General features: G+C 46.6%; 2 protein-coding genes across 3 annotated transcripts in view; both read left to right on the top strand.

Moving 5' to 3' along the window:
• The window catches only part of LOC116155268 (uncharacterized), a 359,531-nt gene that overhangs the window by 194,583 nt on the left and 138,907 nt on the right, over nucleotides 1-26,041 (top strand). The window lies entirely within an intron of this gene.
• On the top strand, nucleotides 10,339-15,559 carry LOC135320005 (melanoma inhibitory activity protein 2-like). 2 transcript variants are annotated; one of them, XM_064482403.1, is made up of 7 exons: nucleotides 10,339-10,387; nucleotides 12,477-12,615; nucleotides 13,991-14,089; nucleotides 14,775-14,835; nucleotides 14,948-14,983; nucleotides 15,059-15,171; nucleotides 15,289-15,559. In XM_064482403.1, exons 1-7 carry the CDS (start codon nucleotides 10,348-10,350, stop codon nucleotides 15,461-15,463), a joined length of 663 nt encoding a protein of 220 aa, XP_064338473.1. In that variant the 5' UTR covers nucleotides 10,339-10,347; the 3' UTR covers nucleotides 15,464-15,559. The 2 variants fall into 2 exon arrangements, with proteins under 2 accessions (XP_064338473.1, XP_064338472.1); XM_064482402.1 differs by lacking the exon at nucleotides 10,339-10,387 and adding an exon at nucleotides 11,827-11,986.

Here is a 26,041-nt window from a genome sequence, read left to right as displayed (position 1 = left end):
AGTTGGTGGTGGGGGATCAGTTAGGCGGGGCACATTGTAAAAGTGACGTCACCCAGAATGTCCACTGTGAGGTGCCAGGGGCAAAGGCAGGTGATTGGTCTAGAGAGGACATAAAGCATGGGGCGTTGCTAAGGCAGCGTTCAGACAGGAGTAGGCTTGGAGGGAGGCGTCTGGTCCCCTCCAGCTGCTCCTGAGAGTCCGCTTGCCTGCTGTTTGTTTTCCTGACCTGCTGACCTCCTGACCTGACTGAACCCTCCTTCCTCCCCTCAAGAGCTTGATTGACCCTCATCCTTTCTGTGACCCCCTTCTCCACCCAAGTGCCCAACCCCTCTTCCTGTCACATTCCCTCCCCACCCCATCCCCCACCCCTCCTCTCCCCTCCCCTCCCCAACCCTCCCCTCCCCTCCCCTGTCCCCTCCCCACCTGAGAGGACCAGGACATGTAGGTGATGGGGATGTTCTGGTCCCACGTGCTGGGGTGTACTGGATATGAATATACAACTGTGAGTAAACATCGGGCATCAGGTGTCCTCCTTTTTCCTGGGCTCTTTCACACTGTGGTTAAATAGATACTTTCTCATAGGGTCCTTGATGGGAACGCATCGTTGGTGAAGCCCGAGGCTCTCAGGACATGTTTCTTGACCAGCCTAGAGTGGCTCTGGCCACCGGCGTCCTCAAGATCTGAGTCCTATCAGGACCTCTTGGACCAAACAGCAGGTTGACAGGATGAAACCTGAATTAGTTACTTTATTGCATCAAAGAAGGAAGTGTGAACATCCTAAAAGCCATTGAGTTGTATGCCTAAAATGGGGGAGTGGGTGAATTATATCTCAGTAAAGCAGTTTTTTAAAAAGCGAGAAACTCCTATTTACTAGAAGTCATAGTGAGACTGGCTCCCGGAAAGCTTGTCAGGATCCTGCTTCAAGTTGTGCGTGTTCCGGTTCTGTCCCTGTGCGGTGTGCTCTCCTGTGTGTGCACCCTTCCTGGTGGTGACGTCTGGCAGTCCTGGGAGCAGTGGGGTCTCAGCACTGGGTTGGTGCTGGTCTGTTAAACAGGGAAATGTCATCTCTGCTCTGTGCTTTCTGGTTTGTTAACTTACAGCAACTTTGTTTTTTCTTTGAAGTGTATTCTTTTCAGAAATTTTAACGTAACAAAAATATTCAATAGCCCTATAAATTTTAAAATATTTTTATTGAAGTATAGTCAGTTTACCATGTTGTCCATTTCTCATGTACAACAGAATGCTTCAGTCATATAGGAAAATACATATATTCATTTTCATATTCTTTTTTTTTACCATAAAGTACTACAAGATATTAAATAGAGTTCCCTGTGTTGTACAGTGTAAACTAGTTGTTGTCTACTTTATAGAGATTAGTATTCATGAATCTCAAACTTCCAATTTTTCCCTTCCCACTCCCTTTCCCTCTGGTAACCATAGTTTGTTTTCTATGCTCTAAGTCTGTTTCTGTTTTGTAAATAAGTTTGTCTCTTTTTTTTTTTGATTCCAAATATAAGTGATATCATATGGTATTTTTCTTTTCCTTTATGACTACTTCACTTAGAATGACATTCTCCAGGTCCATCCATTCCCTGTTGCTGCAAATGGCATCATTTTATCATTTTTATGGCTGAGTAGTAGTCTATTGTGTAAAATATACCACAGCTTCTTTTTTTTTTACATTTTTATTGAGTTATAGTCATTTTACAATAGTGTGTCAAATTCTAGTGTAGAGCACAGTTTTTCAGTTATATATGAACATACATATTTTCATTGTCAGAATTTTTTTCTCTGTGAAATAGCATAAGATCTTGTATATATTTCCCTGTGATATACAGTATAATCTTGATTATCTATTCTGCATATGCCTGTCAGTATCTACAAATTTCAAACTCCCAATCTGTCCCTTCCCACCCCTCAGCCCCTTGGCAACCGCAAGTTTGTATTCTATGTCTGTGAGTCTGTTTCTGTTTTGTATTTATGCTCTTTTTTATTTATTTTTTTTGGATTCCACATGTGAGCAAACTCATATGGTATTTTTCTTTCTCTTTTTGGCTTACTTCACTTAGAATGACATTCTCTAGGGACATCCATGTTGCTGCAAATGGCATATTGGTTTTTTATGGCCAAATAGTATTTCATTGTATAAATATACCACCTCTTCTTTATCCAGTCATCTGTTGATGGACATTTAGGCTGTTTCCATGTCTTGGCTATTGTAAATAGTGCTGCTATGAACATTGGGGTGCAGGTGTCTTTTTGAAGTAGGGTTCCTTCTGGACATATGCCCAGGAGTGGGATTATTAGGTCATATGGTAAGTCTATTCTTAGTCTTTTGAGGAATCTACAAACTTTTGCACAGTGGCTGCACCAACCTGCATTCCCACCAGCGGTGTAGGAGAGTTCCCTTTTCTCCACAGCCTCTCCAACATTTGTCATTTGTGGACTTTTGAATGATGGCCATTCTGACTTGTGTGAGGTGATACCTCATTGTAGTTTTGATTTGCAATTCTCTGATAATCAGTGATAATGAGCACTTTTTCATGTGCCTGTTAGCCATTTGTATGTCTTCACTGGACAATTGCTTGTTTAGGTCTTCTGCCCATTTTTGGATTGAGTTTTTTTTTTTTTCTTATTTAGTTGTATGATTTGTTTCTATATTCTGGCGATTAAGCCCTTGTCAGTTTCATGTTTTGCAAAAATTTTCTCCCATTCTGTAGGTTGTCTTTTTGTTTTGCTTATGGTTTCCATTGCTATGCAAAAGCTTCCAAGTTTAATTAGGTCCCATTTGTTTATTTTTGCTTTTATTTTTATTGGACTTCTAGCAAATTCTTAGTTATCCCTTTCCTTTTTATCTTGGAGGCTGCCCCTAGGGACTCTGTGTCCAGCTAGGTTGATGGGGGAGCCCTGAGAGCTGAGCTGATGTGAAAATCAGTGGCTGCAACCTGCTGTGATGTTTACAATGAGGAAATGCTCAGGAGGGATGTGACCAGGAGGTGGACGAGTTGTCTTTTTTTTTAGTGACGTGTCCTTGTGAAGAATGTTGATTTCCCCAAAGCAGAAAGTGTCCTTCATGTCTTTAGAATTGTCTAAATATAAAGAAAATTCAGATACATGCTGTGAAATTTTTACTGTGTCAGGATAAATCACCTCCACACCCTAAAAAAGAAAGACTGAGAACACCTCATGGATTTAAGTGGTTTGTTCTGATAGGCTTCCACCAGATTCTTACGGACCTGGAAAAACTGAGTGTCAGGAACAATCTTTGCACTGAAGCAGAATCAATGCCACATGAACACTCCACCCAAAGAAGAGTCTGTTCTGTTTCTTTTGAGCCTACTAAGGAGGGCGTTTCTAGGTCATCTTTGTTGGGATTTTTTCCCTCAAAGGGAATGAGGCTGAGTTCTCACAGGTTAGTCAGCCCTCTTTCCCTACCACATCTTTGAGCATTTGGATAAACTAACTTGTCCTTCTCCACCGTTGCTCATGGCCGCTGACAGAACCTGAGTCCATCGGCCCTGATGGATAGACTTTAGGTAGGAGGCAGCTGCTGACGTCAGCACTCAGACTGTGCCGTGCGTAACAAGCATGCCCATGGTGGAGGGAGTTTTACCAGTTAGCGACTAGATGGTGTTTGTTTTTGTGCCTTTTATCTGCATGTCTCTCCTTTGTGCTGAGATCCACTGCTCTCTCAGATGGCAGCTATGCAAAGACAGTGCATGTTTTCCACCAGCACACATTTTACTGACCCCAACTGTGAGAGCTGACAATGACAGTGTTACTGATTTCAGAGGCTGCTTTCTAGAGGGGTTTTATTTGCACAAGACTGAAACTTGGTGTCTAGATAAAGTACAAATTACATTGTGCATTTATTCCCTCCTATAATACTTATAAATCTAGTTTTTACAAAACTATGTGTTTGGCTTTTGTTTTGGTGACTGTACATTCCAGAAATACAAATTAATTTTCTTGGTGGCTGTTAATGGACGTAGGTGCAGTACTGTGAAATATGCATGTAAATTATTTGTACTGATTATTTTGAGTTCTCTTTTTATGTAACTTCATTCTTTGTGTAATCTTGTATAATATGATTAAAACTCTATTATACAAATCCCTATTTATTTCAGAAGTCTGACATTACATGCTCTGGTTCAGAACCAAAGTGAATACTGAAGAACACCTCCATGGTTTTTAGATAGTTGGGCTAAAATATATCATTAATTTTTGCTGGAATAGTAATTTTGACATTATTCTAAGAGCTGGTCTGCTTTCTCACTCATGTCCAGTCTATAAATGTAGAAATACATCTCTGTACATCTCTCTGTATTTTAACACATACCTTCATTGCTCTTTCCCCATACATGTTGGGTGTATTTTTGGAGACATTTCATAGGGGTTTGTCCAGGTACTTCATGAACATACAATAGAAGATGGAGGCGTCCCATGCCCTGTAGGTTTGTGTTTGCTTATTTTCAATTTCAAGTTGGCTTCTACATTCATAAGTTAAGTTCTGTTAACTATTTTAAAAATATTTGCAATGTGCCTGTCAGCAAAGTCAAATCTCTAACATTTTGTGTATCAGGTATTTGACGTATGTGTGCAGCAGTGAAACTATTACCAAATCAAGGCAGTAAACATGCCCACACTCCCAAGAACTCCTTTGAATTCAAATGTCCCTTCTCGCCTCTCTGTGGAGCTATCTAAGGATGTGGTTGAGGGTTTCTAAAGATGATTCTCTGTGACATATATACTGGGAATGTCTTTGAGGTTCCTCATTATATCTAATATCTTTTCAGATCCTCGACACTCTGATTCTCCTTTTCCATCCTGCATCTGATGTTTATGAACTTCTGTGGAAGCTTATTCTTCTTGCTGCCTCCTGGGGAGTTTCTATTTTTCTCTTGTTCGTCTGGAGGACCGTCCTTGCTGTGAGTATTACTAAAGTACCTGACAGTGTCCTTTTAATCACACCTAATAGGAATTTTTATAGTCACTGGACATTTTATTTGCCTGCCTGGGCCAGAATCCAGGAGTCTTTTCTTTGTTTCCTTTTAGATTACTAACTTGAACACAAATTAGTTTTGAAATGGAAATTTGTTGCAAAATCTTTATAGTAAGAACTCATTGAGCAAGACAACAGTATATTCTCAATGAGACAATGGCAATTTATAAACTCTTCTCTTCAATAACAAAACAGGAAGGTTAAGTATTTGGCGAGCCCATCTATCTCTCCACCTGCCCCTGCCTGTGTGTTGGGTGACAGGGGACAGGGAAGCTCAGTGTTCCTGAGCAAGTGTGAAGTTAAGGGAACATCTGTGGTTTTCTGTTTGCCCTCCGTGGATGCATTCTTCTATTGCCACATTATTGCCACTGGATCTTCGACACTGTGATGATTCTCCAATATCTTGGCAAGGTTAGGGGCTGGCCTCAGTCTCTGATCATCACTTAAAGTTTTGAATGAAGAAATATGTGTTACGGGTCAGGGAAATGTGTCTTTACATGGTATTACAGTGGAGTCCTGCCTGGGTTTTTCTGGACTATTACTCTTCATACGATGACTTGTATCTGAGTCAAGAAGCACGTTCGCTTCTTGAAAATGGTCGCTGTCCTTCCTGCTGCTGTGTGGGCTTTTACTACAGCCATTACTCACTTTCATTCTCGTCTGATGTCTCATTTGATGTCCGTTTGTTTTTAGTGGTCTTGACAAATCTTACGACCTCATATGTTACAATTGCTTATCAATTCAACAGTCAACTCTGTATAAGATTTCAGAAAACCTTTCATTGAATGAAAGGGGTGCATCTTAATCTTAGTATAAAGATTTTGCCTTTATTTTTCTTTTAGTTTCCTCCTCTCTGTCTCTCTCTCTCTTTTGAAGGTTACACAACTATCCAGGTTCTGGACTTAAGTGTGGATGTTTGATTTGACAAAAAAAAATTAGATAAATGATGCATTACAACAACATATCATGAAAATAATATAGTTCAGTGTTGTTAAATATGAATATGTGTTATGAAAATTGAATAGAGTGATGTTTATTTAATAGAATGTAAGCAGATCTTTTGTTCTAAAATAAGTTATTTACCATTGTGCTATCAGAAATGGTGAGTGAAAGATCATGCCTTAAGTAGGAAATTCTGATTTTTCCTGATTTTTAATCATATTAATTGTTATGCTGAACCAAAGTGATAATTGTGATTTCAATGGATTACTGTTTTGATAGTTTATTAGAAATTATAGATTTACTAATTATATGTTTTGACTTCAAATTTAATGTTTCTTCCTCTCCTAGGTAAAGCCTCCAGTGTGTCAAGGTAAGGTATTAGGGTTTAGTTTCCTTTGTAATATTTTCTCAATACCAGGATTTGATGTGGATTTTAATTCAACTAAGAGTAAACACAATGACTTCTGATGTCTAACTGACTTCTCAACTCTTGAAAATTTTACTCCTGTGATTTGTGTCTAAATGACATCGTAGAGGAAGTTGGCATCTATTGAGCTAAGAGGCCAGGAGGGTCACAGGAGTAGGGAGACTAGGATGAGTTTAATTTTGCATAGCAACCTTGAGGAAGCAGGTGATGAGAAGAGTCTAATGTTCGGAGTGTGTCCCTAATATGAGCTGGCTCTTGGTGAAAAGTAAAGATGCTGAAACACTACTTGAGCCTGTCAGGTCTCCCCAGGCTGAGGGAGAGATGCAGATGTAGCCAGGCGGTGTGTGTCACAGCAGAGGGGAAACCATGGGCTGTGACTCATAAGTGAAGGGAGCCATTCATGGCAGTGGGGACTTAATGGAAGTGATTCAGCCTGAGGATGATGCTTTCTATGCAGGCTTCACACTCTGCTGACCGAGTGGGGATGTGCGTGGTGGGCAGGGTGGCTGCCCGGCGCTCAGTAGGCCCTCAAGGGCTGCTGTTGGTGACAGTTGATGCAGAAGGGCTGGTGCTGAGAAGAGGGATCTCAACATCAGAGCATCCCCACTGGGCAGGCAGAAGACACGTGTGCACTGTGTGGTCAGATGAGGGACTTAGATGCCTGAGAGAGGAGTCTGGTTCTGAGGGCAGCGTTCTAGAGCTTCACACGTGGAGTTGCCTGTGACTGGCTGTTTTACATGTGCTGCTTTCCTGAAGCAGTGATGGTAACATTCTCATCCTGGCGATAGAAAAGCTTGTCATTTAGGGCCTGTGTGTTATCCAGGTCCTCCAGTGACTAGGTGGGGAAGCCCACATGGTACCAAAATGTTTAATTCCAGCGACCTTGTCCTTCAGGGCCCCCAACATGGTTTTCATGAAAGATGATCTTCCAGGCAGCAGGAAGACACTGGAGGCCTGTGCAGGCCCAGTCAGGCAATGTTTTGAACTTGCCTTCTGTGGTGTTGCAGATAGGGCCTGGCTGTGGGGTGAACCTGCGTGGGATAAGGGTTCTATTTTTTTTAAGTAGGGGCATTTTTACTTACCTTAGTAATTGGAGGAGAGAATGTTAAGGGGACAGGATGCTTAGTTTTTCTTTTTCATCTCTGGTGATGTCAGAAGTATTTGAATGATTGAATTTTCTAAGAATGGTGCTTATAGCTGGGAGAGAATTTAGGGGAAGACTTTTTATTGTGTTTCTGCATCTTTGAAAAAAATTAAACTAGGAATCTCAATGATCTCACATTTAGAATGCCACTAAGATTTGCTTCCTTTAGGCACAGTAGAAAAGCTAAAAGGTTAATTATACTCATACTGCCAGCCTGATATGTCTCTACTGCTAATAAATCATGATAATTCTATTCTACTGGGTTTTCTTGCCAATATGAGAAATTGCTTCATCTCCTTTTAGTTACTTTAAAGCAGATGACTGTGCAGAGCAAGAATTTGGAGAATGAAAACAGAGAACTTGCAGAAAATATATCTGCTTGGGTGCAGAAGGTATCCTTGTCCTTTTGCTTTTTTTTTTTTTTGTGATTTTAACTTCAGTTCCTCCCCCCTCTGGCAGTTCAGTTATTTGGCTCTCTTTTCCTTCATCCTACTGTCCTGTTCCATGTGTTCCATAAGAGGTCTAGGTTCAAAGCAAGTGTCCTAGTTAAAAAAAAAAAAAAACCCAAAAAACAAATTTCTTCTGTAGAGCACAGGGAACTCTACTTGATGTCTTGTAATCTATAATGAAAAAGAATGTGAAGACAAACATAGGTGTATATATATATGTGACTGAAACATGCTGTACACCAGAAAATTGACACATTGTAACTGACTATATATCAGTAAAAAAATAAACAAAGCAAGTGTCGTAGATGAAAATCACCACTTTCTGTATTAGTGGAAGGGGTCACATACAAGATAGGTTCAGCTAGCAGTGTAATTAGTATTTGTAATTCTGTTTCCTTCATTACATTTTTGCATAGACCAACAACGCAAAGAAATGCTTAGAGGAGGCCATCAGGCAAAAGAAGCTGCCCTCTGAGAAAGCACTGAAGTTTACGGTACGAACTTCTTGTTAGATTACATTCTGAAAATAGAAATGAAAGTAATGAGTAATTGTTACTAATTCAATGTTTCATTGAAGGAGAGCTTGAAAGCCATTGAGAAGGTGAATGAAAATTTGAATGACATCATTCAGATTGTTCGAGCTAAGCTGCAGGCAGTGAGGGACCAGAACGCCAAGAGCCCACACCTGGTAAGAGCTGCCACGTTGACCATAGCCGGGCTTCTGAGGCTTTTTGTGCCCTGGGCGAGCTGCGTGCTCCTGCTCCTCCTGCTTTTGACCACAGCAGAGTGTGAGAGCCCAGGAGCGGAACCTCCCTGTGAACAATGACCCAGAATTTCATGGACTAAAACCTCTGTGACTTTTTCTATTTCAGAGACTAGGAAATATGTCTTATTTTCACAACCTAGAGAGTTTTCTCACCACTCACACTGCCCTCCAAGATACACAGAAGATGCCAGGAAATACCTGAGAGGTTAAGGAAGTTACTAGACTAGGTGCACAGCTCCTTGCCCTGTTGATGTTAAACAGAGAATTTTCCATGTGAATTTGGGTAAACTTTGTTTATATTTCACCAGCAACACTCATTTGTGAGCTCTTTGACATGATCAGTTTCCCACCCATGCTTTCCCTTCTCGTCCAGTCGTGCCCTCCATTGTCCAGGGAGGAGGAAGCCTGTGGAGGTGAGGAAAAATCTGTGCCTGGAGGTCTTTTTTTCACATTTCTTTATGGGCTTGACATTTGTCCTGGGCCCAGCCTGTATCAGCTGCCATCACAGGAAACTTAGGGGTAGTTGTGGGTACTGGCTGAGAAGGGACAGGATTCCAAAAGGGTTGAAGAGAAGCAACTGCCCATCAGAACAAACCAAGACTTTCTGGAAGAGATTGGCAGGCTGGCAGTGGAAGAGGACAAGTTGAAGAAGGAAATGCAAGATGCAAATGGTCAGAATGAGCTGCTAGGATGCCCGGTGCTAGAACTTGAAGGAAGAGGCCCTGTCTGCTGTAAACTCTCAAATGGAGCACTGTCTTCAGCCCCAAACCGAAATTCAGGGAAAGTCTCAGATGCTTTCAAGCATGTGTAAGGGAACGTATAACACTTGCTTTCCTTTCTTTATAAAATTTGTATGTTCAGAATCATTTCACTGCCTTAATATCTTCTGGAGAGAATGCTCACCAAAGTCTTTGGACATGTACCAGGGCTAATATATTTATTTTCTATGGTTTGTTTTGCAGTTAACAAAATACTTTGTTTCTGGAAAAAAAAATTACACTTTTTAAGCATATCACCCTGAGTTTTCATTGAAATCTTAGTACATAATTTATTTCTGTCCTGTGTGAAGATACTGGAAAAAGGAACATCTCCAGAGAACTTGAAAGGTGCTGTTTCAATGAACACTTCAGGAATTTGAGGTAAATGCCTCCAGTTGCAGCAGGATTTCCACTGTACACATTAGCTTTCACAAGGAAAAACAATCTCATGTCTTAGAAGATTAAATGTTGATATCTACTCAAATTATTTTTCTTGGGAATTTAGTCACCAATGAGAATGTTTTAAGTTGAAATTGCTCTTAATAAATCTCATGTCTGTGAAGCCACAGTGAAATCTGAAGAAATGCATGTGCAGGAGGACGTTCAGCTCAGCAGCAAGAAGAGAGTAAGGATTGTTACTCACCCCAAGAGATGCTTACCTCAGAGAACCGAGCATCACTGTGTCAGTGTTTAATTGTGCTGTAACGCACGGAAAGCAGATGGCCCGTCTTAGCTGATTCCAAGTGTATGATTCCTCTCATGTTATGTATGTGCACATTGCTGTGGATCAGTACTTCTTGAATGTCTTCTCATATCTATCTTACAGCCAGTTGTTTAGAAGACCAGATCTGAGGATTCGATGCAGCGAGCTGTGACAACAGGGGACTGCAGCCTGGAAGGTATGTTGCTTGTTGGGAAGAAAACCTTACATACAGGATTCCTGGGAGATGTTGTGGCTTCAGTTCTAGACCCCTAGAATAAAATAAATATAATAAAGAGAGTCAAATAACTTATTTTTTTGGGTTTTTTTTTTTTTTTGGTTTTCCAGTGCAAAGAACACTTAAGTTTACACTATACTGTAGTCTATTAAGTGAACAATACCACTGTGTCTAAAAACCCCAATGTTCATAACTTAATGAAAATACTCTTTATTACTAAAAACTGCTAGCCATCATTGGAGCCTTTAGTGAGGTTTAATCTTTTTGTTGGTGGATGGTCCTTTTTTTTTTTAACTTTTTTTTAATTGAGTTACAGTCATTTTGGTGGATGGTCTTGAATTAACATTGGTGGCTGCTGACTGGTCATTGTGGCAGTTGCTGAAGATCGGTGTGGCTTTTGCAATTTCTTAACATAAGACCACAATGAAGTTTGTGACAGGATTCTCTCTTCCTTTCAGGAACAAGTCCTCTGTCACAGGCAATTTGACACATTTTACACACAGTAGAAATTCTTTCCAAATTGGAGTCAGTCCTCTCAAACCCTGTGGTAATTTATCAGCTAAGTTCATACGCTCTTCTAAGTCCTTTGTTATTTCAACCTTCTTCACAGCATCTTCACCAGTAGATTCCATCTCAAGAAACCAATTTCTTTGCTTGTCCATAAGAAGCAGCTCCTTATTCATGCACATTTTATCATGAGGTTGCAGCCAATCAGTCATATCTTCAGGCTCCACTTGTAACTCTAGTTCTCCTGCTATTTTCAGCACATCTGCAGCTCCTTCCTGCACTGAATTCTTGAGCCCCTCAAAGTCACACATCAGGATTGGAATCAATTCCTTCCAAACCCCAGTTCACGTTGATATTTTGACTTCTTCCCATGAATCACGAATGTTCTTAATGGCATGTAAAATGGTGAATCCTTTCCAGAAAATTTTCCATTCATTTGCCCAGACCCATCATTGGTGTCACTGTCTATGGCAGCTAAAGCCTTCCAAAATGTATTTCTTAAATAATAAGACTTGAAAGTCATAATTACTCCTGATTCATGGGCTGCAGAATAGATGTCGTGTTAAGCATGGAAACAGCATTCATCTCATGCATCTCCATCAGAGCTCCTGGACGACTTGTGCGTTGTCCATGAGCAGTAATATTTTGAAAGAATTTTTTTTGTGTGTTTTGTTTTGTTTTCTGAGCAGTAGGTCTCAACAATGGGCAAAAATATTCATGTTGTAAATAGATGTGCTGTCATTCAGGCTTTGTTCTATTTATAGAGCACAGAGTAGATTTCACTTGATTCTCATGGGACATTGGATTTTCATAATGTTAAATGAATATTGGCTTCATTAGCCGCTAACGGGAAAATCAGCCTTTCCATTGAAGCCTTGATGCCAGGCGCTGACTTCTCTCCAGCTGTGATGGTGCTGGGTGGCCTCCCCTTGCAGTTCTCTGCATTGAAAACCTGTTGTTTAGTGCAGCCACCTTCATTAGCTGCCTTAGCTTCATCTCCTGGAGCACTTGCAGCAGCCTCTGGGTCAGCTCTTCCCGCCTTACCTTGCACAGGTATGCAGTGGAGATGGAATCTTGCCTTAAACTTCATGGGCCAACCCCTGCTGGCTTCACACTTTTCTTCTGAAGCCTCTTCACCTCTCTCAGGGTTCATAGAATTACTGAGAACTAGGGACTTCCGCTGGATTAGGCTTTGCCTTAAAGGAATGTCATGCCTGTTTTAATTAAAATGATAAAGAACCAAATATTTCAGAAACTACAAAAATGTGACACAGAGATAAGAAATGAGCAAATGCTGCCAGAAAAAAATGTCACCAATGGAATTGCTGTACTCAGGGTTGTTACAAATCTTCAATTGTTTAAAAATATGCATTACCAGGGAGGGCAATAAAATGAAACATGCCTGTAATAGCAATGAATTTGCACTGGGAAGGTAAAAAGGGGATTCCTGCCTTCAGAATTCTCTCCTTTCTCCACTCCCCAGCACAGCCAAGCTCTTGAGTGCACATGGGCACACACAAAGCCAGTTGTTTTATGTTTATAGAGGGTAAAAAGAAAATGCAAGACCACCATGCTGCATCGGGATCTCTGAAAGAACGTGAGGAAGACGGTTTCCAAAGGCAGGTGAAGAAAGTACGCGTCCTTGATGAAATCAGTGGACAGAGATCTATGGACACTGAAGGGTAAGACATTCCCGTGTTAATTATGACAATGTGTGAATGAATGTGTGGAGTTATGTGGATATTGTAATATGTTTCAGAATACTTACCACCATATTTTCTTTACCATATTCAATCAGTACAGATGTGCATTTATTTTTCGACCTTGATTTCTGTAATCTGCTGCTTCTGTTCATTCTAACTGGTTACCAGAGTCTTGTTTGTATTTAGTTTGAGATTTTAGCGGGTTCTTGGACCAGATTTAGTCACTTAATTATCTGGATCCCCCTAGGTCCATTTTTATTGTCCTTAGGTTTCAACCACATCAAAGTGTCATGACCTGCCATGTGTCTATCATTTTTAATAAACTCTAGATATTGGGTAGAAAATAGAGAAAATTTGAGGCCTCGTGTGAGGTTAACATGCTGCAGAGAAGGTGGGCATTACAGCTGGCAGGTGGTCAGGTCGCCAGCAGTGCTACATCCTGTTAACCCGGTTAGCAGCTGAGATCAGTCAGTGCAGCCAGCTTTCGTGAGGCCCGTGTGTCTCCTGTCCACCTTTGTTTCTGGCATGTAGCTCTCGTGGATCCAAGCTAAGTCCTGTGGGTCTCTCTAGGGATCACCTTCGCTGACGGACAGTGAGCTCCAGCTGCCTGACTGCGGTGCCTGTGCGTAGGGGGCACCGGCTGCCGGGCTGCTCTGCATCTCAGTGGTTTCCTCTGCAGTTACCGGGTGACCCCCGGGGAAGGTGGGCCCAGTCCTGGGCTTTCTTCTTCTCCATCTTGGCCTCATGTCCCTTTCTGGCTTGTTAGCAATTTGGTACATTTGATCATGGATTTCATAATTTGTCCAGAGTTTCCTGTCATTCTCAGGGAGAGGTCATGGACATCACACCCATTAACCCGCTTTCAAAAACAAACATTTCCTTATATTTCCTAAAGGATCAGGTTTTGCTCCAGGTTTTGACTGAAATCTGGGCTCTCTGTGGGAGAAATGAAACAAGTCATGGACGCTTGCTTTACCCTAATGTGTTTGGTTGTGATGACTTGGTCAGACCCTGATTCCCACGTTGAAACACAGTGAGCTCGTGCTGTCCCAGGCACAGGAGCCTAAGCCTGGTGGGGGGGCTCAGAGCACACCTCACGTGGGCTTTTCCTGTGTGTTTACTTTATGCATAAATGATTAAGGGTGAGGACGCTGAAGGGAAGCCCAGATACCAAACACTTGCCAGAGGCCTGAGTGTAGCTTTTTCATATTTATTAGTGGGGGTACTTTAATTCTTTCCTGTGTATTTATCAGCCTGAGCATTTATGGGGAAGGGCGAAAGGAACATGGAATTCTTCCCTTCCAGTTTCTGGGAGGGAAACTGGCAGAATTTCAGAGTTTCTTTCCCCTCTCAGGAAGGTGGACATGAACGGATGTGAGCTGGTGGGAAAGCAGCAGTTGTTGGCAGCAAAGGAGGAGGCAAAATTGGCTGAAGAGGAGACAAGATGGTACAAGTGAGTTCAGCTCCTCTGCACCTGCGGCTCTGAAAACACCTGTTGGATTTTTTGAAAACTTTTCTAAAATGTTTAGACACAATATCATAAACTGACCCAAACAAAAGACATTTGTATACATGGCTTCACACAGGAGGAAAAGTGTTAAGTTTTACATATGTTAAGTTAAACGTTTAACTTTAAAAATTATTAAGTTACTAAGAATTTCCTGGTCCCAGTGCTGGCCAGACTGAGAGGAGAGACGGTTCACAGAGATGTTTCTGAAGGTGCTATAAACCGTTCTCACCCTGAGGATAGCAGTTTAGTGTAGCGTCAGTCGGACTAATAAACATTCCCGTGCTGCTGGGGAGACCCAGGGGTAAGAAGTAGGGTCAAGATGTAAGGAAAGGAAGAATCAAGCTTTGTGATGAAAGATGCTCAGCACAGGACACGTGAGGGAAATGCTGAGAACGGGAGGGGGAAATGTGTCAGCGCAGAACCGGGCAGGCGTTCAGTAACAGTGACGGAAGGAGTGGCTGCAGCGACAGCTTTGCACCTGCTGTGTTTCTGCAGCCTTGTGCAGTGTGTCTTGAGCGGTGAGATGATGTGTGTGAGTGTGCAGTGCAGATAACATGGACTGGGGCAGATTATTTAACAGCATACCCAGCATTGTGTCTTCTCTGATGGAACAATTTGTAACTCATAGGATAAGACTTGAAGAATGTCACGGGCAAATGCGGGAAGCAGAGATCATTTGGAGACACCAGGTAACCTGCCTTCCTCCTGACACACCGAGTCCTCAGCACCTGATGCAGACAGTTATTGTGGCCCTGAGAACCCCTAGCCATGGGGTGTTTCTTGATGTGTTGAATTTTTCAGGTCACTCTTGCCGAGAAGAAGGCCCAAGACAGCTCGGTAAGAATTTGTTTCCTTCCTTCCCTTTGTGCACAGTCGGCCACAACTGAACGTGGATGTGTTTTTCTCCCACAGCTCAGGGCTCAGGAGCTGGAGAGGGAAATCTCTGAATTGAGAAGGGAAAACTCTGACCTGAGAAGGGAAAAATCCTCTGAGCTGAGAAGGGAAGTTGCCCACCTGAAACAGAGGTACAGAATTTTGACACATTTTTATGGGTGTTTTGAGATTTTTAAGGACTGGTTGTTTTGTGCCTAGTAGAGGAATTGGTAGTGTAATTTGTATTGAAGCCATTCTTTATCTTTAAGATTGGATGCAATCTGCAGATGGAGGCGGGCAGAGGAATACATGAGGCAGGAGTCCACCCCAGGGGGACCGTACAGGCTGCACCCTCCCCTGAGAGGTAAGGAGCGCACTGTGAAGTGCGGCAGCTCCATTTCTGCAGCAGGAGCTGCCCAGTGGGCTGCTTGTCCCCATGGGTAGTTGTCGGGTTTCCTGGACACCACACCACACACTCACTGTGGGGAACAGGTTCACAGCTGGGTGACAAGATGCTGTTTTCTTTACATGCCACCAGCCAGCAGGGCTCTGTCCTCTGTGAGCGGTGGAGCTCACGCCCCTCCAGGGACTGCGGGCCGCCCCCCAGTCTCTTGGTTGCCTGGCGTGGCTGGCATGGCTGGTTTCTATGCAATAGAGGACATGAGCGTCAGCCCTCTCTTCCCGCCTGGACACGGTTTTGAAGGCTGAATTTTCTTCTCATTTCAGGAAAATAACATGGATGACGTTTTAGAATGAAGGCAGTATGTCATAACGAGAAAAATATTTTCCTTCATTTGCCTTGGTGGATAAATATTCTATTCAAGTTCTGCTTTACGGCAGCAGGCATTTCTTCACTAATTTTGCAGGTCCCTTCGTTCTTATAAAAAAGCTTGCACAGTGACCTAGAGTAGCCAGTTAGTAAGTGACATGACTACGTAGCATCCCTCTCCCAGAGTTAACGTGTAACTCTAAAGTCTCCCACCAGCTACTCCATGTAACTCACCATTCTTTTGCCGATTATTACAACATGAGTCATTGAGGCTACTTCTTTCATAAATGTTTACGTGACATCTGGTCACTTATACAAGACATGCGCTGTCAGAGAGAAGGCTTTTAACAGTTTACCAACAGGCTGAGGAGGAAGAGGTGGAGATCACAGTCAGGGGTTGTTGATACTCTTCCTACGAAAGACCCTTCTTACTTTAATGTATAATCTGTAAACAGACTGATTTGCCCTGAAGTGTGCTGTGAGTCCACTGTGTAAGTGTTGGTTGACAGGGATCTGAGACCTGAGACCCCATCCAGGGAGATTAGCTATGAAAACACCTGAATCAAGGTCCTGTGGTGTCCTCGTCATGGGACAGGGGTCCAGTCTCCCCTCGTCCTCGTGGTCAACTGAGGTGAGAAGGAGAACTGCGGCCTCTGTGAAGAGCCCGGGGCGTGGGCGGAAGTGAGAGCTCTTGGAGGAGGGCACAGAGAGCTCGGCTCGTGCTTCCCCCACACGGCATCTGTCAGATAGAATCCGCCTTCAGCGCTGCTCTCCCTTTACAGCTTCAGAGACAGATGACACCCCTGTTAGGAATGGAACCGCATTTCTGGCTCAGGAGGCAGAGGAAACCAAAGTAAGTAATTTAACTCAGTTGTGTTCCAGTGGTCATTTTGTATTGAATAATCTCTGGAACTAGCATTTTCCTTTTGAACAAACAATTCCTGGCTTTGCCTGTGGATTGGGAATTAGGGGATAAGTATGCCCAGGCATCACAGTGAAGTTTGGTAAAAGTATTTTATCGCCAAAGCATCCTGAGCAGCCCAGGATGCAGGCAGGCCCAGGACTGAAGGAGAGCATGCAGCGTAGCTGCCAACTGGGCACCCAGGGCATGGGAGGGTGCAAGTTGCCGACGAATGCTGAGTTGGGTTTTGGCTCTTGACGGTGTTGGCGATTTTGTCCGTCATTCAACCAAGCCCTCCTTTCTGTCCTGCAGGACACCCCGTGGGCCGGAGGGCCCCAAACTTTCCGAGGACCAGCCTGCGTGGCCTGCCCCGGGTGCGGCCCGTCGTCGCCCAGCGGGGTACCTGCACCTGTTCCCCCTTGGTGCCCTGTGCAAGCTCGCCTCCCACCGCCAGCTGCTCCGCTCGGTAAGAGGAAAGCATAGTCCTCTGTTGCTTCCTTGAGTCACTGCAGAAGAAGGGCAGATCGCTCTCCGGGGATTCCCCGTGCACGGGCGGCCGTGACTGGGCTCACGGCCGTGTCCCTCTGGTCCCTTAGCAGACGAAATTGATGGACCGCGCATTACCTGTCCTGCCCTGGGGAGGGAGGTGTCGTAGAGGGAAAGAGGGTCCTCTGACGGAGGGCAGACGTGTCGGTTCTGCACACGGGCCTTCAACAGACACCACGTTCCGGGCTCCCGGGAGGACAAGCCCGCCCCTGTCACCGTGTGCAGCGAGTGGAGCCCTGAACTTCCACAGCCGATGAACGGTTACGGAAGAAACACCCGAACCCGGGGCCTGTGGTCTCTTCAGTTAAAGGTCCTGAGACCTGTCTCCCACTCGGTCTGATTTGAGACTTAGTGTGTTACGGGGAAGAAGGCCTCAAAGATCTTTTGCGCTTCAGCAAACTAACATGTTTTGTAAGGCAGTGAACCGTGAAAGAGTGTTTTGTATATTATTTTATCTATGCCGAGAAGCTAGTTGACTCGGGGAAGGACATAGGTTAGTGGTAAATAGAATGCTTGCTTAGCATGCCGAATTCACTGTACTCATTCCCGGTACCTCCATTTAAAAACACAAGAAAAGAAAAAACAAAAAAAAGAGCAATCTTCAAATGTTAGAAATACATAGGGCGCAAACACAAATTACATATCCATTCTTTTTACGTGTTTTCCACTTACTACTTGGTTTGAAATATATCCCAACCGTGACTTAAGCATTTTTTTCAGAAAATGCTCTAACTCTTTGAAAGTCTTTTCTGCCACTTTTGTTTTGACACATCCACGAACGGAGATAGACCCACATGGTGGATTTAATATACATTCGTGAATATTCTCATTTATGTACCTGTAACTACATTTTACAGATGGCTTGTCAGTGCGCCAACTTACAGAAGAGAGAGGAAGGGAATCTTCCTGGGATGATGTACAGTCTCTTGTTGTTAATGTCCTTGTGTGACTATATAAGTACCAGGGGATTCTGAGACATTAAACGGGGGTTGGTGTGAGTGTGCATTTTCACGTTTGCATCTGCTGATGAGAATTTTTGACTTATGCTTTTAACTTACAGTTTAGGATGTGATTCTGTGCTTAATGCCGTAGGACTGGATAATGCACTTGTGTTCAATTTCCAGACTCACCTAGAGAAACCAGTGTCTGTATGGGCATTCTTTTTTCAGTGTCTTTCCCTAACAGTTTATTAGAGGATATTGAAAAGAAATTCATCCCTGGGAAAGTTAGGTGCATCTTGGAGTTGGTTCTAGTTTTAGCCGTCCTCAATTGAAATTAATTAAGTGATGTTTCATTTTCAATGCAGCATGTTTTGTCTTCCCATTCCAACGCAAGTAACAGTGGTCTAGTTTCCTTAATGCCTTACGCTGATTCCCACCTGCTCCTTTTACTCAGGCTGCCCTTCCCCAAAGCCCCTCCACATCCCACCCCCTGCACTGGATCTCTCTTTTACGAAACAGTGCGGTCTTCCCAGCATTCCCTGAGCTATCCACGTGCAGCGGACTCTCCTGTCCTTTGTGGCGTTACTGGACCCGTTCACCTCAGTTGTAGAGCTGTTGAAACTTTTCTGTGCTGATTTGTTTTCATGGATCCTGTGCCTCTGGCAGAAAAGAGAGGAGAATCTGCCTTATATTTGTACCGCCAGCTTCTCCCAGGATAGGGCTTATGTTCTGATAGCTTCGGTAAATAACTGTTGTCTACCTGACTGACTAAGCGTATGCACATGATCTGAAGTTCGGTTCCTGATTTATCTTGTTTTGTGTTCCTAGGAAGGGGCGAATAAGCCCGAAATTACAAACCCGGAGTACGCTACTGGGACTGTAGAAATGGCTCCGCAGGAGCTGACGGATCATAAAACACTGACCTCTATTGGTGGAGCACACGGAGCTTATTATACACTGGGTAAGTTAGTGAACGTGGCTGGCATTTCTTGTTCTCTGTGCCTAGAAACTAGTGTGCTCTGGGGGGAAGGGTATATGTAGCTCAGCAGTAGAGAGAATGCGGGCTTAGCATGCAGGAGTTCCTGGGGTCAGTATCCAGTTCCTCCAAGAAACGAGTGTGATACGGGGAAGGAAGGAAGGAAGGAAGGCGCAAAGGTTTTGTTTCGCTTCAGCAGTGTCTTCGCAGGAAAGCCTAATCCTCCATCCTTTTCTGTGGTTTTTAGCCGACGCGGGACCTGGCGCGGCTCCGGTGTGGCCCGGCAGCGCCCGCCCGCCTGCGGCGGCCCCGGAGGCCCAGGTAAGTGGGGTGGTCATGCTCTGTTGGACCTCGTCCTGGGAAAGGTGATCTTCCCGTTCTCCCGGCAGCCGTTCCTGGCCTCTTCTGCAGACTGTGTGTCCTGTGACGGGTCTGGCGTGGCGTGTCGCTGCCTTTTTCAGACTCAAAACTCTTGCCCAGGAGCCAGTGGGCTGCTTCTCCCGGGAGCCCGTCGCCTTGGCTGGTGCCTGCAGGAGCCATGAGGGAGTGCTTAGGAGCCGGGGCCCGCAGACTTTGACTGTGGGTTTCTCGAAACAGCGTGAGGAGGGTGAGCCCTCGCTGCACACTGACTTCTCTTGGGTCGGCTGACCCCTTCCTGACCTCCTGCACCTGGGGTTGCTCCTGGGTCACTGAGACGGATTTCTGTGTCGTCGTTCTTTTGACTGGTTTCCCGGCTCAGGCCAGGTGATTCTCCTGTTTAGAATGTCCATTCAGATCCTGGTAACTGGAAAAGGCTCAAAGCCCTTCCTCCAGCTTTTTACGCTGTGCTTTGTGCAACTTTGAGTCTTCCTGGTTGTGGTAAACGTCACAGCCCGTCACTGTCTTTTCTCGGGAGGTAAGTGTGTCTTGGCCGCTGCCTCCAGTTGTCCTCTGGGCAGAAAAGCCTGGCTCTCGGAGATGGTGCGTTTGTAGTAGGGAATAGAGGCTGGAAGGGAAAGAGCCCGCCGTGAAAATGCCTCATTCCCTGCGGGGGAATTCCGATGCGCACCAGAGTGCGTACGTTGTGTTTGTCCCCCACCCTGCGCCGGGTCGGGCCTGCCCTGGAAGCTGTCAGAGCTGCTCGTCGGTCTCATGGCACACCGTGGGGTTTTGCGCACGAGCTGGTACAGTCCCTTTGGTGTGAGGTGTGGGGTTGAGACTCCCCACGTCACTCTACCCTAGCACGCAGGTAGGGTGCGTTCCGTAGCGAACGCAAAATCCAGACGTCCCTGAGGATAGGGATGATTGTAGCGGAGCCTGTGTCCCTTCTGAGGACAGCCTTGTCCCCACAGAAGCCCTTTGTCAGCTCCGCTGCAGGACTCCGGGATGCCCTGCTCCCCAGGGCACTTTGTGACCAGGGGAAGAAATGCGGGGCGGAGGAGGGCCCTCTGTGTGGATGGGGCAGATAGGGCCTGGCAGGATCCTGCAGGCAGAGCCCTGCAGGCAGAGCGGTGACCGTTGTGCGGCTCAGCATGCACGAGTGGAGAATGAGCTCTTCACATCAGTCCCGTCTCCGTGTTCCTGGCCTGCGCCAGGCAAGCTGGCGTGGAGCTGGGGTAGGAGGCAGGGACGGCCGTCCCGCCCAGAGCGGCTGGCTGTTGGGAAGGCGCTAGTTTGCCCTTGTGCTGGAAGCTCGTTGTGCAGCATCTCGGGCAGGAGGACCCTTGGTTCCCTCCATTTGGAGACAGAGGCGGCGGCGACGTGAGGCGTCAGGGTTGTACCCCCGTGTCCCCCTGTGCGGCCCAGGCTGCAGGCAGGCCCCAGAGGGCTGGGAGGAGCGTGTGGCACCATGCTGCTCTCTGGGCACCCGGTGGAGGGGAGGGTGCCCGGTGCCGACGGCTGCTGCGTTGGGTTTCGGCTCTTGTCGGTGTTGGCGCATTTGTCTGTCATCCAACCCAGCCCTCCCTTCTGTCCTGCAGGTCACCCCGTGGGCCGGAGGGCCCCAACTTTCCGAGGACCAGCCTGCGTGGCCGGCCCCGGGTGCGGCCCGTCGTCGCCCAGCTGGGCACCTGCACCTGTTCCCCATTGGTGCCCTGTGCAACCTCGCCACCCACCGCCAGCTGCTCCGCTCGGTAAGAGGAAAGCATAGTCCTCTGTTGCTTCCTTGAGTCACTGCCGAATAAGGTCAGATCGCTCTCCGGGGCTTCCCCGTGCACTGGCGGTCATGACCGGGTTCAAGGCCGTGTCCCTCTGGTCCCTTAACAGACGCACTTGATAGACCGCGTCTTCCCGTCCTACCCTGGGGAGGGAGGTGTCCGATGTAGGGGAAACACGGTCGTCTGATGAAGGGCAAACGTGCCAGTTCTGCACACGTGCCTCCAACAGACACCACGTTCCGGGCTCCCTGGAGGGCAAGCCCGCCCCTGTCACTGTGTGCAGCGAGTGGAGCCCTGAACTTCCAGAGCCGATGATCGGTTATGGAAGAAACACCCGAACCCGGGGCCTGTGGTCTCTTCAGTCAAGGGTCCTGAGACCTGTCTCCCACTCGGTCTGCTATGAGACTTAGTGTGTTACGGGGAAGAAGGCCTCAAAGATCTTTTGCGCTTCAGCAAACTAACATGTTTTGTAAGGCAGTGAACCGTAAAAGAGTGTTTTTTATTATATTTTATCTATGCCGAGAAGCTAGTTGACTCGGGGAAGGTCATAGGTTAGTGGTAAATAGAATGCTTGCTTAGCATGCCGAATTCCGTGTGCTCATTCCCGGTACCTCCATTTAAAAACAGAAGAAAAGAAAAAACAAAAACAAGAGCAAACTTCAAATGTTAGAAATACATAGTGCGCAAACCCAACTTCCATTTCCAATCTTTTTACGTGTTTTCCTCTTACTACTTGGTTTGAAATATATCCCAACCGTGACTTAAGCATTTTTTTCAGAAAATGCTCTAACACTTTGAAAGTCTTTTCTGCCACTTTTGTTTTGACACATCCACGAACGGACATAGACGCACATGGTGGTTTTAATATACATTCGTGAATATTCTCATTAAAGTACCTGTAACTACATTTTACAGATGGCGTGTCAGTGCGCCACTTTACAGAAGAGAGAGGAAGGGAATCTTCCTGGGATGAGGTACAGTCTCTTGTTGTTAATGTCCTTGTGTGACTATATAAGTACCAGGGGATTCTGAGACATAAACCGGGGGTTGGTGTGAGTGTGCATTTTCACGTTTGCATCTGCTGCTGAGAAGTTTTGACTTATGCTTTTAACTTACAGTTTAGGATCTGATTCTGTGCTTAATGCCGTAGGACTGGATAATGCACTTGTGTTCATTTTCCAGACTCACCTAATGAAACCAGTGTCTGTATGTGCATTCTTTTATTCAGGGTCTTTCCCTTACAGTTTATTAGAGGATATTGAAAAGAAATACATCCCTGGGAAAGTTAGGTGCATCTTGGAATTGGTTCTTGTTTATCCGTCCTCACTTGGAATTAATTAAGTGATGTTTGATTTTCAAGACAGCATGATTTGTCTTCCCATTCCACCGCCAGTAACAGTGGTCTAGTTTCCTTAATGCCTTACGCTGTTTACAACCTGCTCCTTTTACTCAGGCTGCCCTTCCCCAAAGCCCCTCCACATCCCCCCCTGCGCTGGATCTCTCTTTTACGAAACAGTGCGGTCTTCCCAGCATTCCCTGGGCTATCCACGTGCAGCGGACTCTCCTGTCCTTTGTGGCGTTACTGTACCCGTTCACCTCAGTTGTAGAGCTGTTGAAACTTTTCTGTGCTGATTTGTTTTCATGGATCCTGTGCCTCTGGCAGAACAGAGAGGAGAATCTGCCTTTTATTTGTACCGCCAGCTTCTCCCTGGATAGGGCTTATGTTCTGATAGCTTCGGTAAATAACTGTTGTCTACCTGACTGACTAAGTGTATGCACATGATCTGAAGTTCGGTTCCTGATTTATCTTGTTTTGTGTTCCTAGGAAGGGGCGGCTAAGCCCGAAATTACAAAACCGGAGTACGCTACTGGGACTGTAGAAATGTCTCCGCAGGAGCTGACGGATCATAAAACACTGACCTCTATTGTTGGAGCACACGGAGCTTATTATACACTGGTAAGTTAGTGAACATGGCTGGCAATTCTTGTTCTCTGTGCCTAGAAACTAGTGTGCTCTGGGGGGAAGGGTATATGTAGCTCAGCAGTAGAGAGAATGCGGGCTTAGCATGCAGGAGTTCCTGGGGTCAGTATCCAGTTCCTCCAAGAAACGAGTGTGATACGGGGAAGGAAGGAAGGAAGGAAGGCGCAAAGGTTTTGTTTCGCTTCAGCAGTGTCTTCGCAGGAAAGCCTAATCCTCCATCCTTTTCTGTGGTTTTTAGCCGACGCGGGACCTGGCGCGGCTCCGGTGTGGCCCGGCAGCGCCCGCCAGCCTGCGGCGGCATCGGAGGACCAGGTAAGTGGGGTGGTCATGCTCTGTTGGACCTCGTCCTGGGAAAGGTGATCTTCCCGTTCTCCCGGCAGCCGTTCCTGGCCTCTTCTGCAGACTGTGTGTCCTGTGACGGGTCTGGCGTGGCGTGTCGCTGCCTTTTTCAGACTCAAAACTCTTGCCCAGGAGCCAGTGGGCTGCTTCTCCCGGGAGCCCGTCGCCTTGGCTGGTGCCTGCAGGAGCCATGAGGGAGTGCTTAGGAGCCGGGGCCCGCAGACTTTTACTGTGGGTTTCTCGAAACAGCGTGAGGAGGGTGAGCCCTCGCTCCACACTGACTTCTCCTGGCTCGGCTGACTCCTTCCTGACCTCCTGCACCTGGGGTTGCTCCTGGGTCACTGAGACGGATTTCTGTGTCGTCGTTCTTTTGACTGGTTTCCCGGCTCAGGCCAGGTGATTCTCCTGTTTAGAATGTCCATTCAGATCCTGGTAACTGGAAAAGGGGCAAAGCCCTCCCTCCAGCTTTGTACGGTGTGCTTTGTGCAACTTTGAGTCTTCCTGGGTGTGGTAAACGTCACAGCCCGTCACTGTCTTTTCTCGGGAGGTAAGTGTGTCTTGGCCGCTGCCTCCAGTTGTCCTCTGGGCAGAAAAGCCTGGTTCTCGGAGATGGTGCGTTTGTAGTAGGGAATAGAGGCTGGAAGGGAAAGAGCCCGCCGTGAAAATGCCTCATTCCCTGCGGGGGAATTCCGATGCGCACCAGAGTGCGTACGTTGTGTTTGTCCCCCACCCTGCGCCGGGTCGGGCCTGCCCTGGAAGCTGTCAGAGCTGCTCGTCGGTCTCATGGCACACCGTTTGGTTTTGCGCACGAGCTGGTACACTCCGTTTGCTGTCAGGTGTGGGGTTGAGACTCCCCACGTCACTCTACCCTAGCACGCAGGTAGGGTGCGTTCCGTAGCGAACGTAAAATCCAGACGTCCCTGAGGATAGGGATGATTGTAGCTCAGCCTGAGTCCCTTCTGAGGACAGCCTTGTCCCCTCAGGGGCCCTTGGCCAGCTCTGCTGCATGACTCCGGGATGCCCAGGTCCCCAGGGCTCTTTGCGCCCAGGGGGAGCCCTGCGGGGCAGAGGAGGACCCTTTGTGTGGAGGGGCAGAGAGGGCCTGGCAGTGTCCTGCAGGAAGAGCCCTTCAGGCAGAGCGGTAACCGTGGTGCAGCTCTGCTTGCTCGTGTGGAGAATGAGCTCTTCACGTCCGTCCCGTCTCAATGTTACTTGTCCGCGCCGGGCAAGCTTGCGTGGAGCTGGTGAAGGTGGCCGGGAGGGCCGCCCCGTCCAGAGCGGCTGGCTGTTGGGAAGGCGCTAGTTTGCCCGTGTGCTGGAAGCTCGGTGTGCAGCCTCTCGGGAAGGAGGACCCTTGGCTTCCTCCAATAGGAGACAGAAGCGGCGGCGACGTGCGGCGTCAGGGTCGTATCCCCGTGTCCCCCTGTGCGGCCCAGGCTGCAGGCAGGCCCCAGAGGGCTGGGAGGAGCGTGTGGCACCATGCTGCTCTCTGGGCACCCGGTGGAGGGGAGGGTGCCCGGTGCCGACGGCTGCTGCGTTGGGTTTCGGCTCTTGTCGGTGTTGGCGCATTTGTCTGTCATCCAACCCAGCCCTCCCTTCTGTCCTGCAGGTCACCCCGTGGGCCGGAGGGCCCCAAACTTTCCGAGGACCAGCCTGCTTGGCCTGCCCCGGGTGCGGCCCGTCGTCGCCCAGCTGGGCACCTGCACCTGTTCCCCCTTGGTGCCCTGTGCAACCTCGCCTCCCACCGCCAGCTGCTCCGCTCGGTAAGAGGAAAGCATAGTCCTCTGTTGCTTCCTTTATTCACTGCAGAAGAAGGGCCGATCGCTCTGCGGGTCTTCCCCGTGCACGGGCGGTCGTGACTGGGCTCACGGCCGTGTCCCTCTGGTCCATTAGCAGACGCACTTGATGGACCGCGTCATCCCGTCCTGCCCTGGGGAGGGAGGTGTCTGTTGTAGAGGAAAGAGTGTCCTCTGACCGAGGGCAGACGTGTCGATTCTGCACACGGACCGTCAACAGACACCACGTTCCGGGCTCCCTGGAGGACAAGCCCGCCCCTGTCACTGTGTGCAGAGAGTGGAGCCCTGAAATTCCACAGCCGATGATCGGTTATGGAAGAAACACCCGAACCCGGGGCCTGTGGTCTCTTCAGTTAAAGGTCCTGAGACCTGCCTCCCACTCGGTCTGATTTGAGACTTAGTGTGTTACGGGGAAGAAGGCCTCAAAGTTCTTTAGCGCTTCAGCAAACTAACATGTTTTGTAAGGCAGTGAACCGTGAAAGAGTGTTTTGTATATTATTTTATCTATGATGAGAAGCTAGTTGACTCGGGGAAGGTCATAGGTTACTGGTAAATAGAATGCTTGCTTAGCATGCCGAATTCCGTGTGCTCATTCCCGGTACCTCCATTTAAAAACAGAAGAAAAGAAAAAACAAAAA

Source organism: Camelus dromedarius, chromosome 35 (assembly GCF_036321535.1).
Source record: "Camelus dromedarius isolate mCamDro1 chromosome 35, mCamDro1.pat, whole genome shotgun sequence".
Classification (NCBI taxonomy): Eukaryota; Metazoa; Chordata; class Mammalia; order Artiodactyla; family Camelidae; genus Camelus; species Camelus dromedarius.
Note: the sequence above shows the minus strand (reverse complement) of the source record. Positions and strands in the feature narration are given on the sequence as shown.